Source organism: Nylanderia fulva, unplaced genomic scaffold (assembly GCF_048542155.1).
Source record: "Nylanderia fulva isolate GAGA-0341 unplaced genomic scaffold, ASM4854215v1 Scaffold19, whole genome shotgun sequence".
Classification (NCBI taxonomy): Eukaryota; Metazoa; Arthropoda; class Insecta; order Hymenoptera; family Formicidae; genus Nylanderia; species Nylanderia fulva.
This window is the reverse complement of record NW_028190161.1, coordinates 4,161,562-4,177,479: the sequence shown is the minus strand read 5'-3', so window position 1 is coordinate 4,177,479 and position 15,918 is coordinate 4,161,562. Positions and strand designations below refer to the sequence as shown.

The following is a 15,918-nucleotide window of genomic DNA, read 5'->3' as shown; positions in this document are numbered from 1 at the left end:
TGGTTACGTTCACGTACGTATTATTATCAAACACGTGTTTGGTATAATATACTATGTGTATTAGAGTATAGACTTCGTCACTGGTTTTCATTATATATATATATATATAGTTATAAAATATTACAAACAAATAAAAGATATAATAAAATTTCTATTAAATTAAAAGATATAAAGTGCCAACGATTGTTATAAAAAGTTAAAAGAAGAAACATTTGGTGATCGCTGTTTTCGTGTTATAATAACACATATGCGGATGACGCAAACAAATCGAAATTTATTGTACTGCTTTTAGGGCCAGTTGTTCCAACTTTTGATAAGTTTTAGTCAACAGGTAGCATATCTTCGTCTCTTTTTTTAGAATTTATCCGAAAACATACGAAAATATGCAGCTTGTCGGGTAAAACTTATCAAGAAGTTGGAAAAATCGGCCCTTAAAGGATGAAGATACTATATATACACTCATTATTGTTTTATTTTAATCTCATTTCTGTGACAGACCTCATATTTTAAAACAGTTTTTTTATTGCGCAAAATAGTGTAATATTTTTTTTTTTCAAGGCGAAAACGATATGTATCGAACTCGTATAGTAATCGAGTTACCCACTATACGGATGTTAGCCGCAATGCCACCGGATAAGCGAAAACAAGAGTTAAAAAGTACCATATTACCAATACTAAGGCGTGTATATCCGCGACATTATTGTCATATTCTCGAGTTGCTATTTGCTATTAATGGGATTGATGAATGGTTTTCTATACTGAAACACTTATTATCCTCTAAGCGGAGCGGCTCGGCAGCTGTAGCTTTGCTTGAAACCTATCATAACAAGAGGAAATTGGCGTAGAACAGAGATGTTCGATTTGTGATTTGTTTTAAATATCCAATAAATGTACGTATATATTAGATGTAAGGTATATTCATAAAATTATATTATATATAATTAATATGTAATATAATTTATATATTTTTTTACAATATATTAATTTTATGCATTATTGTAGAGTGAGGGAGACGATTGCGATGGAAGATGATTGAAAAAGATTGACAGGATTGAAAAAATATTTTTCTTCAATTTTAAAGAATTTGACAATTAAATTTAAGAAATTTTATAATAAAATTAAAATACATTATCTTGAAATGAAGAAAATTTAAGAAAACTTCTCTTCTAAACCTTAAAGCCTATTCTTTTTTCTTCTGTAATAGTTTTGCCAGAGAAAAAATGTAATTTTATACTTTTACAGAAAAAAATAAGATATACATTCCTATACCTAGATAATATATCATATGTCTCTTATAATAATGTTTGAGTATTTTTTTTCTCTTCTAAACTTTGTTTTTTTTGTCCTTGAAATACAAATCGCTCTAGAAGTTTAACAGAACAAAAACCTTTGCGAATGTATTTTTGTGAAAGAGAAAAATGTGTAAAAATTGAAGAGAATAATCGTGACAACAATTATTATTTTTCATCTCATGATCCTCAGGTCTTATCATGAATACGAAAATGTCACGAGACGCACAACTTGCTCGGAAATCGAGGAATCGCATCAAGATCCGTGAGACTTTTGAATTGGGACCACTGTCGTTGTTCATCGATCGATCCACGCTCTTCCACGCGGTCAGTAACTATATATGAATATATACTCCCGCACCTGTCCTGGCGTGCACTCGTTCCTAATAGCAACGAGCAGTTGGTGGACGACTCTTTCTACGCGACAGGGACGAGTCATCGCAAGTCATATTAATACCAATAATAACGAGAGAACTATGCAGCGAGAACGGAGAATTATTCTGTTTGGTGTCCACAACCAGACAATGGTGAATTTGTCATCTTCGTGATTGCCAACGATCGATTCGTTCAAGTGGAACACACGCACGCGATGCCTTTTCTCGCACGACCTTGTTCCTTTTAACGCGATAGAAAAGTCATCACAAAGAGATTGTAAAAGATGGCTAAGTCCGCCGAATCGAGGGGCAGGAAATTGATGAGATCGCGCCACGTATCGTCCTTCTTGGAGGAGTCGACGGAGAGCGCGACCTCGCCGCCGAAGACGACGATGAGCGTCGTTGTGGATGTCCACAACGAAAATTTGACGAACCGCCAACAACGGGACCACGAGAATAATGGTCTCGAACTTTCGAATGATAAGGAGACCAAAGAATCGTCTCAGAGCTCGAAAGTTTCCTCGCGAGCGAGCGAAAAGTCTCGGAATCGATCGGCTGATCGCGGAACGAGAAGCAGAAGGTCCTCGAAAGACCGTCCCCGTCGGTCGCATGACGAGGAGGTGATGACGATGGTATCATTGGATCTGATAGAAGAATCTGGCAACAGGAAGGATTCTCTCGAAGAAAAACCGCGCCGTAGGAAGCAATGGACCGATGCTGCGACGAACGAGACAGAGATAATGGACTCGAAGAAACCAGCGCGGAAACGTTGGTCCAAGGACACCGGGGTCATCCGGCTTCCGGAGACGAGCGATGATGCGTCTCCGTTGATCCACGATTCTCGACGTAAAGTTCCGGTTCCGGCGCCGCGACGCAGCAACGCAACAACCCAACAAGTTTTTGATAATCCCGCGTTCGTGTCCGAGGACGAAGTGCTCCGGATTGAGACCGATCACAATCGCGAGAGCACCAGGATCGAGATGGGGAGAATGAGAAGCGATCGCTCCAACGTCGAGGAGGCTGGTTCAACGTCCGGCTCTTCCAGAAAGCAACGACAAAGCGAACGACGTACGCCGATGAGCGGCGACAGTCAATCTTCAAGAACAAGATCTTTGAACAGTCGAAGAAAGAACAGCGCCGAGGAAGCGGATTCATCAATGAGTCTGGGGAAAGTCACCGACGAGCTTCGATCGAGCTCGATGACTTCCGAAGATCGAACAACGACGGGCGGTGACGGGAGACTTCAACCGGAAGCGACGACGAAGCGAGATCGAGCGTCGAGAGGAGGAGAGCGATCGTTGTTCGAAAAGAAGAAGCTTTTTGTCGATGACGAAGTCCGGGTTTCGTCAGCCACGATCGGTTCGACGGTCAAAAAAAAGAAGAGGAAGAAACGCAAACAGGAGAAGGAAGAAACGAGAAAGGAGGAGCAAAGATACATCTCTGTAACGATTCATCGAGCAGATGTGCTCGAAGCCGACTACGCGAACGTGAAACGACCGATGGTGATGGTCCACATCGTGGATGCACGCACCGGCTCGTACTTGAAGAACAGCAACACGTATCTTCGGCCGTTGATCACCGGTAAATTCGACTTCAGGGAGAACAGATCGATGATACCAGTCTGGGAAGAGGAGCTCGTCTTCGAGCACGACTTTGATGCCATCGTGAAACGCGAGGATGGCGATCGAACGGTGATCCTTTTCGAAGTGATAGACCTCCTGAGTTTCGCCGAAGCGAGCCTCGGCTACGATAGAGTCGGCAAGTTTTTCTTCGGAATTGTTTTGTATTAATAATTATTAAAATAAGCAAATATTCGAATAATTATTTATCTGTTTGTTCAAAATGGCATCGATGAAAAACTTGTACAAAGTATATGTATATGTATATTATTGCTACCAAAGTGACTAGAATGTACATGTTAATTATCCAACTGTGCTTTCTTATTTTATTACAATTTTATGTCAGTTTTTAGTTTTTTATACATTAATTTTAATATATGAAGTGTGATTGTAAGATATATATTCCAGTCTAGGAAAGAAAGATGATTAAAAATTTTGGTAAATTACTCGGTAAAACTACTATTGATAAAATTTGTTATAATATACATATTAATCTTAATAATAATTTATTTTAATTACTTATTCAGAAATTAATAATAAATTAATTTTATGCTTGATTTTAGGTAGCGAAGGATGCTGGAATAAAATCGCTTGGGCGTTTCTTAAACCCGTTGGAACCAACAATATTCTTCATACGAATAAGAAAGTGCGACTGCAGCTTTACAGACCTAGACGAAGCTCCAAGAGATACGGGAAACACACATGCGAGGTATGCCTTTCCGTTTTTTATTTCATTAATTTGTGATAATTGTAGATTTTCGTATTTTGCTCTAATCTTCAAACTTTTCTTAGAAATAACTTTATATACACTTATTTGCTTTCTGTCTGTTTGCTTTTCCCTTCGAGTAGTTTATTCTATATACATATAATAGCTTATAAGATTATCCAGGTCTTTATGTAAATCTTTTTTTTTCTGTATATCGAAATAAAACAGCTCTCTCGCATGCTGTAAGAATGTCAAAAACTTTTACCCGAGTTATTCATATATATACATATCAATCCATGTCTCACAAATTAAGTTTTGTAAAGCAATAAATCAAATTTTTTATGTATATAGTATTAAAGAAGAAAATTGTGTAATTTTCTCTTTTTTTATACTTTTAATAGCGCCAAAAGAATTGGAGGGAGAAAGTCTTGTATATTTTTAGAGGAAAAAAATGTATGCCAAGAGTTTGACATAAAAGTGATGTTGCATTTTATAATTTTTCTTTCGCACATGCAGGTCTACACGTGGTGGCAGTCGAACAATAGAGACAAGTATCCGAGCAGTCTTCTGGTGACAGTGAAGTCAGTCCTAGCATCGAAACAAGAATCTGTGCTCTATCAGCAATTGCCACTAAATGATCTCCTCGACGACGCGCGAGAAAACGACGATTCGCGGAGGAGACTCTCGACGGAACGTCGCACGTCGGACTCGACGATAGGTCTCCCGAAATGGGCCCGACTGGCTGCCCAGTCTTGCAAGATCCCGAACGAGAAAATGTTTGAGACGGAGGCGAGCGAGAACGGCTCTTTCTACATTGCCTTCAGCAACGATGGCAAGTATCTGGCCTGCGTCCATTCCGAGGAGTACGATTATCCGATTGTCGTTTACGAGGTGCGTTTTTTCAATGTGTATCGCAGATATTGAGATAAAACTTAATATCGTATCTGTAGAAGAAAGAGGGATGAACCAGAATTTGCGCAAAATTTAATTGCACCTACATAATCATGGTTAAAATATAGAAAAATGTAAATTTTTATGTCGTCAAAACAATGATATTTCCGACTTATGTGTAATTATTTATATTTTTTCTTTGCAGGTCGAAACCAGCAAAATCCATGTTCGATTTCTCGGCCACAAAACTTTCGTGTACTCTCTAAATTGGTCCAACGACGATTATCACCTGTTGTCGGCGTCGGCGGATCAAACGGCGCGTATCTGGGACATTCGCAACCAAATAGTGCAACACATCGAGGTGATTGAGCAGATCACATCTATTTGTTAAGATTAATGAAAGTCTAAGCTTTTTTTAGATGTCAATATTTTCTAAATATTCAAGCAAATACATCTGTATGCGTCGACATCGATTGTCTATTTTTTTTTTTAATATTTGTGCTATAACTTTTTGCGTTTAATATTTAAAAAAAGAGAAAAATATGTATTGAAAAATGTTGCTACATATTTTGATCGAAACAGCATTAAAACGCATTAAAAAAAAGGTAGCCTATGAATAGTTTTCAAAATTAAATAAATGGATTTGGGGAAAAGTCACATCATACTTACCGGCACATTTGATTTTACAAGGCCGTCTAATGTTTAATTTATTGCAGATGCTGCCGCATCCTTCGTACGTTTATTGCGCCAGGTACGCTCCCGGCAAGATGACGATCGTGGTAACAGGATGTTACGATGGAGTAGCTCGTATCTGGGCAAACGAGAATGGAAAGTCGACGAAGCGAGAGCTGAGCCAAGAGTTGGAGGGACACGAGGGTTTCGTCAACTCCATGGTTTTTCAAAAAAATGGTAACTTAATTACGGCCGACAGTGTAGGAGCGATAATCCTTTGGACGGTTCGCCGAAACAGTAGGATGTCAGCCAGAAGAGAGTGGTATGTCGCAAGGAAGATAAAGCTTCCCGAAATTGAGGGAATTGTCATCAACACAATCGTTTTGCATCCCCTCGAATCCAGACTTCTCGTGCACTCGAGAGACAATGGTCTAAGAATGATGGATCTCGCGACCGGCGTGGTCTTACGAATGTACAAACAGCTGAACAATCAAAGGTATGCATATAAAAAATGTCTCTTTTCATGTTCTCCATATTAATTTTCCTTTCATATTCCTCGACTTCTTCCGAGTATTTTTTGTACGCTCACTTCCTTCTCCAATTACCTCGATTTTTAAATCTGACGTTTCCGTTTTTATTCTCATCTTATCTCTCTTTCCTTTTGGTTTCTTCCAGTTAATTCACTTTCATAGTTGCGCTCTAACGTCCTCATTTTTCCATGAAATCTTTCACACTTGATATTTCTTTCATATCCTATCTATATTACTATTCTTCTCATTTTTTTCTTTTATATTATGTATTAATTCGTTCTATTATTAATTCCTCGTTTTTTTCTCAAGGATACAATTGAGAGCCTGTATATCTCCCTGCGGTGGTTTGATCTTGTGTGGCGGAGAGGATTCCGTACTAAACATCTGGAACTTGGAAACCGGTAAACACATAGCCAAATACACAAATGACGGGTGTAGCTCATCCAGGACAGTCATTACCTGCGTAGATTATCATCCCTACGATCATATATTGGCATTCTCAACATTCGGCAATCCGACGTCGGTTCGTGTCTTGAGATTCAATAAGAACGCGAGTGGCAGTAATGTTGGATTGAATCTTCTTACGAAGGATGATGCGTTGCGGACATACAATAACGAGATCATCATGAATGTCTCGGAGCATCCATTGTCTCGACAGCACAAATCTAGCGGTGATACGACAGCGAGAAAAGAAATCTCGTCTTCTCGTCCCGCAAACGATCACATGATGATCCAGATTGAAAACGATGATGGTGAGCGACCATGGACGACCCTCCGCCGCTTGAAAGAAATGGAACGATGCTGGAAGGAGAGGAGCCGCAATCGCTTGCACTGTATTATTGAAAAAATCGATTCGATGCTGTCCAAGAGTTCAATGTTTTTTGAAGATGAAGGTGAACGGGTTTCCAGTCGAATAAATGAGCGTCGCTGTTCTTGGATCCAAGCGAATACCAGCATGTCCGGTAACATTGTTCCTAAAGAAGACATACTGCTTCAAGATAGTAGCGCTGCAAATTCCATTAAACATCACCGGGGAGATCCTAAAGATAGCAATGCACGGTCCAGCTCAACGAGTCGCTCCAAGAGCCAAAATGATTCGTTCGATTTTCGCAACTCGATTTCAGTTTCGCTTGAAAGAACGAACGCGCTCGAATTAAGTTCTTCGGACAGTACCGGCACTTACGTCGTAGAAATGCCGGATTTAAATGAAAATGCTGACAAAGTTGAAGTCATAGCCGAAAAGATGGATTCGACTCGATTGAGCGACAGTTCGTTAGCCAGCAATGTAACATTTATCATAGAGAACGAGCGAACATGAATTTTTTTTTTCATTTTTGTGTATTAGCTTTTTCTTCAATATAAAGTGACAATGCGTGCTATCTCTATCGTGTGGCGTGCACGATAATATTTTAATTATACAAATAATATGAAGGTATAAAATGTGTGTGGTATCGAAAATTATTGTACATAAATTTTATTTTATATGTTGTATAATTCTATCTTGCTTTCTTCAAAGTTTTAGATAAATAAAAAAATAAAAATATTTATCTGTTACAAATAAACCTCGCAAGAATTTCTAACAATACGCTTATAGTATGGCAATAAAGTAAATAATTCCAATTTAGAACCACGTAGTGGAAGCAATTAATCATATGATATTCAAACATGTGTAATATCTGTATATCATGTATTATGTATGTATATACTACGTATGGAATGTCGTTATATTCAGTTAATTATACACAGCCAATCTTTGTCGTTAGACAATATCATACTGTTCTGTTTAATAACATGAAACAATCGTGCTAAGTTAAACAACGACAAAGAAATTTAAAAGAACATAACGTAATAGTTTTGCTAAGGAATACTTGACATGAATAATAATAATATATTATATAATATAATATTTCCAAAAATATACAACATATTTAATAAAACTTGGCTTCTAAGTAAACTTTACGCACATTATAACTTCAACAGCAATACATCTGTCTAACTGTGCGACAACAAAAATGTAATTGATAAGGAAGAACTATAAACAGTAGAAGCCGAAGGAAAAATAACATATCTATGTTATAAACATAAGAACTTTTAAACGAATAAAACTTCACCGCTATTCGCGTTATAATCGTAACTTCTAATGTTAAAAAGAAAAAAAATTATTTCTCCGAACAACGAAATACGTAATCGCAGAGACAAACTCAAATAATGTTAAATAAAATTTAATATTCGCGCGTTATCCTTTTACGTTGTTCACGCCCGCGCTGTCTAATTACAGAAAAAATAAGTAAAAAAATAATATATTCACGCATTACCACCTTTTTAAATATTCGCGGTTTTGCAAGCAAAAGCGATATTATGTTATTATAATAAAAGGATAACGATAACGCGACGATAAAGAAAATAAATTGTTTCCTCAATTCATTAATCAATATAAGAAGCTAACTAGATGGAAGATCCTCGAATCCATCAATATATTTGGCACGTTTCTCCTCTACCAATAACCTATCGATGTATATGTCTCTTTCAGTACTGACATCGATTAATCGTAAGCCCAGTACGGTGCCATTGGCCGGCGAGAGCTGATCGAACATAGATTCGGCAACCACCGAGACAAAGTCCTTATCGAGTACTAAATCTTTGAATTTGACACAATCATTAACCGTCCAGTCGCCATTCATGGCTTCTATTCCTGATCATTAAAAAAAACGTTAAAATTCATATTAAAAAATAATTTGAGAAATAAAGGAAAAGAACAATTATATTCTCTTACCGACAAGTTTAGCTTTCACAGCTTGATACGGTAGCTTTAAAAAATCGCTCCTCAACGGCTGCAAGCTACTGCGTGTTACTATTGTCACATCCCCAAAGTCGCAGAAATATACGGATACCTCATGATCGCTGATAATATTGGTGACATAAACTCTGAAACGAAATCGAGCGTTGCTCAGCAAAAGTCTCTTGTATGCTGCAAAATTGCATACAGCGCGTACCTATACCATTCCTCTTGAAATTTGCCCGCATAAAGCTTGCCTTCACCGATAGTTTCCAATGATGAACCATCGTATTTATTGCAATATTCTTGCAGTTTGAGCATCATAGCCTGAAAATAAAACGAGATATAGCGTAATTATGTATACCGTGGTTTAGCTGATCAATTAAACTTTGATGTGTATATGTACACGTACCTTCAATTCGGACGCATCCTTTAACGGTTGCACGATAAAATGTCCTGGATGTGCAGCTAATGTTACGTGAACGTCAAAATAGTCGCCGATATCCGAGATAGTGGGTGGATTTAATTTACCAACAAAATCGAAAGCGCGAGAATTCCTCCGCTCCAAACGTTTTTTTGATGATTTATTAACATTGTTATTACCATCTTCGCTCGCTCTGCAAAGCATTTTTAGATTCATAAAATTATAGAGAACTAAAACAGTAAAGTTATTATATAATAAGCAATAGACAATAAAATAGAATAATAAAGAAATGTGAGATGAAAAGAGTCAAAATAAAAAATTCAAAAATATAAAGACGGTTAAAAGTCAAATGTTTTTCAACAGGAAATGTAAAAGTAAACATGAATATATTTACTTCGATAATTCGCTATCGTAAATCAATGATGTATTAATAGAGGCTAGCATGTTATTCGGTCCAATTCTCTTGAAAATCTCCACTATTGGGATTCCGCTTTGACTCCTTTTCATGATCCTTGCCAAAAGCAGATCCATGTCCGACACCAGTTCGTGAAATCTTGCCATTAGCCTTTCGTCGTTGGATTGATCGAGATGATGCAGAAAGATCTGCTTCGCCTGGTTTTTCACGCGCAAATCCACAAGTATCAATCATCTCATCCTTAAGAAATAATGAAGGTTGAAACTCGACGAAGATTCGTTTTTACCTGCGGTGGGATGTAGTGTAGAACACTCATCTCGTCCATGGAAAACAGATCATTTTTTGATATTGTGACGATTTTACCGACATCTAACAGAGCTACTATTATTTTATTGTCAGTTATATTCGTCACTCGTGCCCTATACAACTGCAAATCCCACTTTGCAAAGTACGTTTTCGTGAAGGTAATCTCCCTCGCCGACGAAGTCGTCGTGTTGCTTTCTAATATTTGCAACAAGGCCTCGCTGCTTACCAGATTTCTCACGAATGAATTTAACTGCGCATAGACCCTTCCGTCCTCGTCTATGTGCGTGACATATAATTCGATTAACTGTCCTACCTGCAATGGGAAAACAGTCAATATATACATATATGTGTATGTATATATAACTAAAAAGACAACTAAAAGAATGAAATTTTCACAATTACTTGTAAATTGGATGCGATCGTAATATCTTTTAAGATCTTGTCTATTAGAATTTGATTCACATTTGCGTTTTGTTCCTCTTTACTAATGTCATAAAAAGTCACTGTTGTGTATGAACCATATTCGTCGACTTTCGTACTATGCACTTTTGCCAGAAACAGTTGCTCGACCATGAGATGACTTTCAATCTCCGGAATTAACTGGGCGTAATCACAAAACTCTTCTAATCCGTGAAGAGCTACTCTGGTCGCCTGCATAAGATAAAAATATGTACGATTAACGTGCGAAAGCGCAATTGAAATAAGAAATAGAACAAAGATTACTTGAGCTGAAAGCATGCAGAACTTTTTGTCCAGAGGATGTAGCACATCATATTTATATTGTTCGTCATAGCCCTCGTCAATAAAGAAAACTGTGGCAAGTTCGGTTTCGAAGTCAAAATCTATACATTGAACTCGGTGCCAATAGTTGTCCTCGAGAACAGCGTAAAAATCGCCTACGACGCATTCCGCCGACGAAATCGAGACGGATTTTTTCTTATCAAAATGCTTCGTCATTTTCTTTCTCATTTCGACAAAATTGTCCTAGAAAAAAAAGAGCAAAGAAAGTGAAAGAAAAAAGTTTTAGATCACGAAAAGAAAGGCGAATAGATTACAATACTTACGTTATACTTATCGAAGCGAACCCAAATTTCGGCGGTGCTTATGACGCAAGTGATGTACACTTGCGAAGAAGACGTCTTGGGTAGTATCAATTTACCGGGTGCGGCAGGTCCAATTGGGTTCAATTGTACCTTCTCGTTCGACGAGGAGCTATTCTCATCCTTGAATAAGGTGGAATTATTTTCCGAACGCTAAAGAAAAGAAACATAAACAAGAATGATATTTCGATAAGAAACCCGAAAGAAAATATTGGCACATATCGTAAAATATTTATTACTTTCGAAGTTGGCGAAGTTCTGCAAAGTATCATCGAATCACCAACGCCTTTTTCTTGATTTATGCTCGCACATTCCTCCATAATCTTCTGCCAGTTGTGGGGTAGGGCCTCTTTATATTGCTCGCAATAATATTCAGGTAGTAGATGCATAAAGACCCCGCTGTGATGTTTGGTCACGATGTTCAGAATGCGTTCCTCCACCAATTTCTTGTCGACAGTCGTTACCTCGGGGCTCAAGGATTCTTTGGCGAGATCCACCAAAGCCAAGCGCGCTGCAATCTTCTCGGCTTCTTCCTCGGATGCTGCGTCTTCCGGATACGTGTGAAACGTGTGCGCACCAACCTGCGAAATTTATGAATCTGTCAATACAAATAGAAAAGAAAAAGGTAAGATGATTATTTACTTTTACGCTAGCGTAGATGGTTATCTTCGAGGAATGTTTGTCCTTTCTCGAATGCATCTTGTATATTGGTGGTGGTAGATTAAATGTGTCGGCACGAATTTGTAAGTCTCTTCTAGGATCGGAAACCTGACCTGGTGGCAAGACCTATAAAGATAATTTGATTGGAAAAAATGTAGTTTGATCGAGAGGATATTGTCATTTCTTAATATTCTTAAACCGGTATCAGCCAACTATGAAAGTTGATCAAACTGTCACAATCAACAGTCTGACATGGGCTTTACCTGATATTTATTAATAATCGATGGAATAGCCGAAGACGCATGACCGTTATTATAACTAGCAATCGGCGACAAAGGTGTTCTAGGCATAATAGTATTTCTAGGAGGAGAAACTTTGAGTCTCTCACTCAGCAAGGATCTGAACTCTGCAGTCTTTGGTTTCACATTTATCACAGATGGTACTGCTATCTTGTCATTTAATACTTTGCACGTTAAATCTTCGATAGTCTTATAATTACTAACGCTTTGGTTCAAAGTCGTTACACTGGGATTTGTCACGTCGTTTGTCAGTCTCTGAAATGATTAATATATTAATATTTAATGTGACAAAAATTTAACAAGAATTTTGAATTGCTTGGAACACTCGCACTCACTTTAACAGGAGAAATTGGAGGTGTACTTGGAGCAAAACTTGATTTCTCATTATTAGTCAATAACGGTGGACATGGTACTACTGTTTCCATGAGAGGTAAAATGGGTCTAAAATATTATTTGGTACAAGTATGTTATGAATTATTTATATCTCCACGTGCGCAAAATACATATATTAAGTAATTTTAATGGACTAATCAAGAACAATTGAAACATTTAATTGCTTGCATATAAACTATAAGAAATAGAGCAACATATCAAACTGAATAATAAATGATATTTGTATAAAAAACAATATCTACAAAACTCATCTTTTTTTTTATGTACCTATTAACTTCTGTATACAAATTGCTTCTCCCAGGTGTTGATGTAGTAAAGGTAGGGTTTACGTAATTGTTTCTAGTAGATTGAAATCCATTGTAATTATTGTTGTTTTTAGCACCAGGTGAAAAACCTCTAGTGGTGTATCGAGATGGAGTCCACTGAAAATGAATTTTGCAATTAATTGTAGTCATGTAAATGCAACTTAACTCTTTGCATACCAAGACAAGTGTAAAATAATGTCTTTCGAGAATTTGACGCAATACATAATATATCACAAAACACATAGATCAGATAATCGTAGAGTTTTTTATTCTCATTTATTAATGATATTTATTTATTTAATTTGGCGAAATGTACTAGTATATTTCAACAACACAATTATATTCGCTTGAAAAATATAAACTATTGATAATTACTTTTTTGGTAGAAGGTCGTATTTTTCGTCGTGCTTTTTGTTTTGAAATCAATTTTGTAAGATGCGCCGTCGTCTTGGAAGGTGTAGCTTCTACATATAGTTCTCCATTTTTTCTTGTTACAATAACTTCCGGTATATTACGTATAAAAGCTTCTAGGGTGGAATATCCAAATTGCTTGAATGGTAGTGAATCTCCTGTGATCATACGGTAATCTCCTGTAAAAAGAAGTTTCTTTGTTAGTTTTTCTTTTAAAAATGATATGTAAATTAATAATGTATTAGAGTATGGTATAAGATTAATTTATCGAAATAATTAAAATTATACACTAATAACAAGATTATAATAATTTCATTATTTACCTCTTAAATTGTCTAATTTGATACCACCTTTGCACGATATCAAACATGATCGCAAATTCTTCACAACTTCGTCTTGATCCATGATAATTCTCTCTCATAAAAGAGAGAATACAGGAAGAGATATATTTAAATCTCTCAGGTATACTTACTAATTGACCTGAAAAAAATTTCATATAGATAAATAATTTTATAATTAAAGCATACATATAAATTGTTTATCTATTCTAAGACAAAGATAGGCAATTAAAGGAATAAATTAGATTGAAAATAAAAATAAAAAAACAGAAACTACAGGATATTTTTATTAAATCTCAATTATTTCATGTATATCATTGCATGTTGAACCTTTACCAAAATAACAATCTCTTACAAACTCTCGTAACATAAAATAAATATGTAAGACTCATGTACCAAAAAAAAGAAACATAAGAAAGATATTCGTCTGCAAATATATAAAACAAAAGGAGTAATAGGATATCTGGAATGTGCTATGTAAGCGATTATTGTTGAAGCACATTCTATTAAATTTTAATTATGTGTTATTAGTTAATTATCGAGTTATATTTTGTTATGCAAACTTTGTAAATGTCTGTATCTTGTAATGTAAAGTAAAAAAATGTAAAATTTGTTATATAACTGATATAATATAATAAAACTATGTAAACATTGTAATGTAACATAATACCCACGATGTGATAAAAATACCAACATAATATTTAGTAAGGTACAAAAAAAGAAAAAGAGAATTTGGATGTACTAATATAGATACCTAAAAATGTTTCTTCTATATATGCTAATTGCATTTTTGTATTATTCTCTTTCTTGAAGAAAATAATATCTATGTATAGATAAAAGAAAATTAAAAGAAATAATTCTGAATATTTTATATTAGAAAATTTTATCGTATTTATCTCCAACTTGTGATAATGATTTATATTTTCCTAGAAATTATTTTGTCATTTGTTTAAATTTTATTTATTTTCAATATGTTAAATATCTAATATATAATTAATGAGTAAAATTCTTTCATCTATTATTTTGTATTAGTATCTAGAAAAGACAATGCAAGTATACAATAATAATAGAAACATTGCAATGCAAGATAGGTAAACAAAGTATCCACATCATAAAATAACACTTTATATATTTTTTTTCTTTTGTTTTAAAAAATTGTAATTTTTCACAGTACTGTTAAGTTTTTAAGAGATTAAGTATAATTGTCAGAAAAAAAAAAGAAAAACAGTAATTAAAAAATTTTTAACGTACACTTTTCCTTGAGTTGTGTCTTCGTTTTAAAAAGTATTTAAATAAAAAAAATTTAGTAGATGAAAAATGAATTCAAAATTTGAAAAATTCTTGAAGTAATTGCAAAAGCTGCAATAAAAAAATGCGATTCAAGAAGTGCACAATTAGAGATTGCTCGATTTAAAAAAATCGAAAAAAAATTATCTTATTTATCTTATAAATCTCCAATTGCTCTTTCACAAACAAGACACGTTTAAAACAAAAACATGGAAATTCCAATTTGCGATGAATCTGTTGGGAAAGAAACTTTTGAAAGTTAAAAAGAAAAATAATTAGCATAAACCTTGATATCGTGAAAAATGCGAGAAATCTATCTCTGAAATAAAAAAAAAGATCCGAAAAATGTAACTCGATTTGCGGACACCTTGTATATATACCTTAGAAACAATGTTACGCAAATTGCGGTTTACATACGCGTTGCGGATGTTGCGCCAGCGAGAGAACAATGTCGACTGGCGCATTTGAGTCGTCTGAAAGTGTGAATGGGATTCCGAGCGAATCGAGTTGACGAGCGCCGCTCCGATGACAAATAAACAGATACACGATCTCTCTCTTAGGCGAGGTGTATGATTTCCCTACCTCTACTGCCATATGCCGTGTATACATGTAATTAACGGTAAGACGGAGATCGCGCGAGAGAGCAGGATGACGATTTTTCTGCGCGGCGAAACGGTATATCGCTGGCCCTGATAAGTCGGCCGATTCCACGGAACGGGGTGTACAATCGGGGTCATTAGCGAACGGTGGACGTACATTACGTGCAGGAATGTACGTGTACATGTATATGTATACCTTCTCTCTCGTTCGCGCTCTCGGTCGCCGCTGGCGACGCGAGTCGAACGACTCGGCTTTCCGTCCGATTTCGTCAGCCGCTCGATCGTTGATTTTCCTCTCTCTTTTTCTCTTCTGTCAAACTTCTCGTGAACTTTGGCGGGAAGGATCAGCCCGATTTTGCGTCGCTTTTCTCCTTCCCACGGTGTCCTCGAACCGGCTCTTGGACGATTCACTTCCTCGAGAAGACGCATGCACGACGGACGACCGACTCGAGCCGACTGAGCAGACTGAGCTCGTCGACGTTTCGCGAGAGCGCGCGCGTTTGTGGAATCCCTCTCCCAACCTT

At 36.3% G+C, this 15,918-nt stretch overlaps 2 protein-coding genes across 4 annotated transcripts; one reads left to right on the top strand and one right to left on the bottom strand.

The window, feature by feature from the left end:
- The first annotated feature begins 1,938 nt into the window (after nucleotides 1-1,938).
- Nucleotides 1,939-9,334, top strand: LOC114932999 (uncharacterized). The gene is made up of 6 exons (XM_029305426.2): nucleotides 1,939-3,421; nucleotides 3,846-3,991; nucleotides 4,505-4,879; nucleotides 5,085-5,240; nucleotides 5,596-6,047; nucleotides 6,391-9,334. The coding sequence occupies exons 1-6, from the start codon at nucleotides 1,948-1,950 to the stop codon at nucleotides 7,397-7,399; spliced, it is 3,612 nt and encodes a 1,203-aa protein (XP_029161259.1). The 5' UTR covers nucleotides 1,939-1,947; the 3' UTR covers nucleotides 7,400-9,334.
- Nucleotides 7,540-15,877, bottom strand: tapas (tudor domain-containing protein 7 tapas). Of its 3 annotated transcripts, none has more exons than XM_029305430.2 (17): nucleotides 15,591-15,877; nucleotides 13,494-13,650; nucleotides 13,135-13,349; nucleotides 12,722-12,876; nucleotides 12,397-12,502; nucleotides 12,026-12,316; nucleotides 11,745-11,888; nucleotides 11,342-11,683; nucleotides 11,067-11,255; nucleotides 10,726-10,986; nucleotides 10,405-10,653; nucleotides 9,983-10,315; nucleotides 9,676-9,893; nucleotides 9,270-9,474; nucleotides 9,075-9,184; nucleotides 8,855-9,006; nucleotides 7,540-8,773 (listed from the first exon to the last, which is right to left on the bottom strand). In XM_029305430.2, exons 2-17 carry the CDS (start codon nucleotides 13,573-13,575, stop codon nucleotides 8,523-8,525), a joined length of 3,303 nt encoding a protein of 1,100 aa, XP_029161263.1. In that variant the 5' UTR covers nucleotides 13,576-13,650; nucleotides 15,591-15,877; the 3' UTR covers nucleotides 7,540-8,522. The 3 variants fall into 3 exon arrangements, with proteins under 3 accessions (XP_029161263.1, XP_029161265.1, XP_029161264.1); XM_029305432.2 differs by lacking the exon at nucleotides 15,591-15,877 and adding an exon at nucleotides 15,176-15,567; XM_029305431.2 differs by lacking the exon at nucleotides 15,591-15,877 and adding an exon at nucleotides 15,213-15,567.
- Nucleotides 15,878-15,918: the final 41 nt, after the last annotated feature.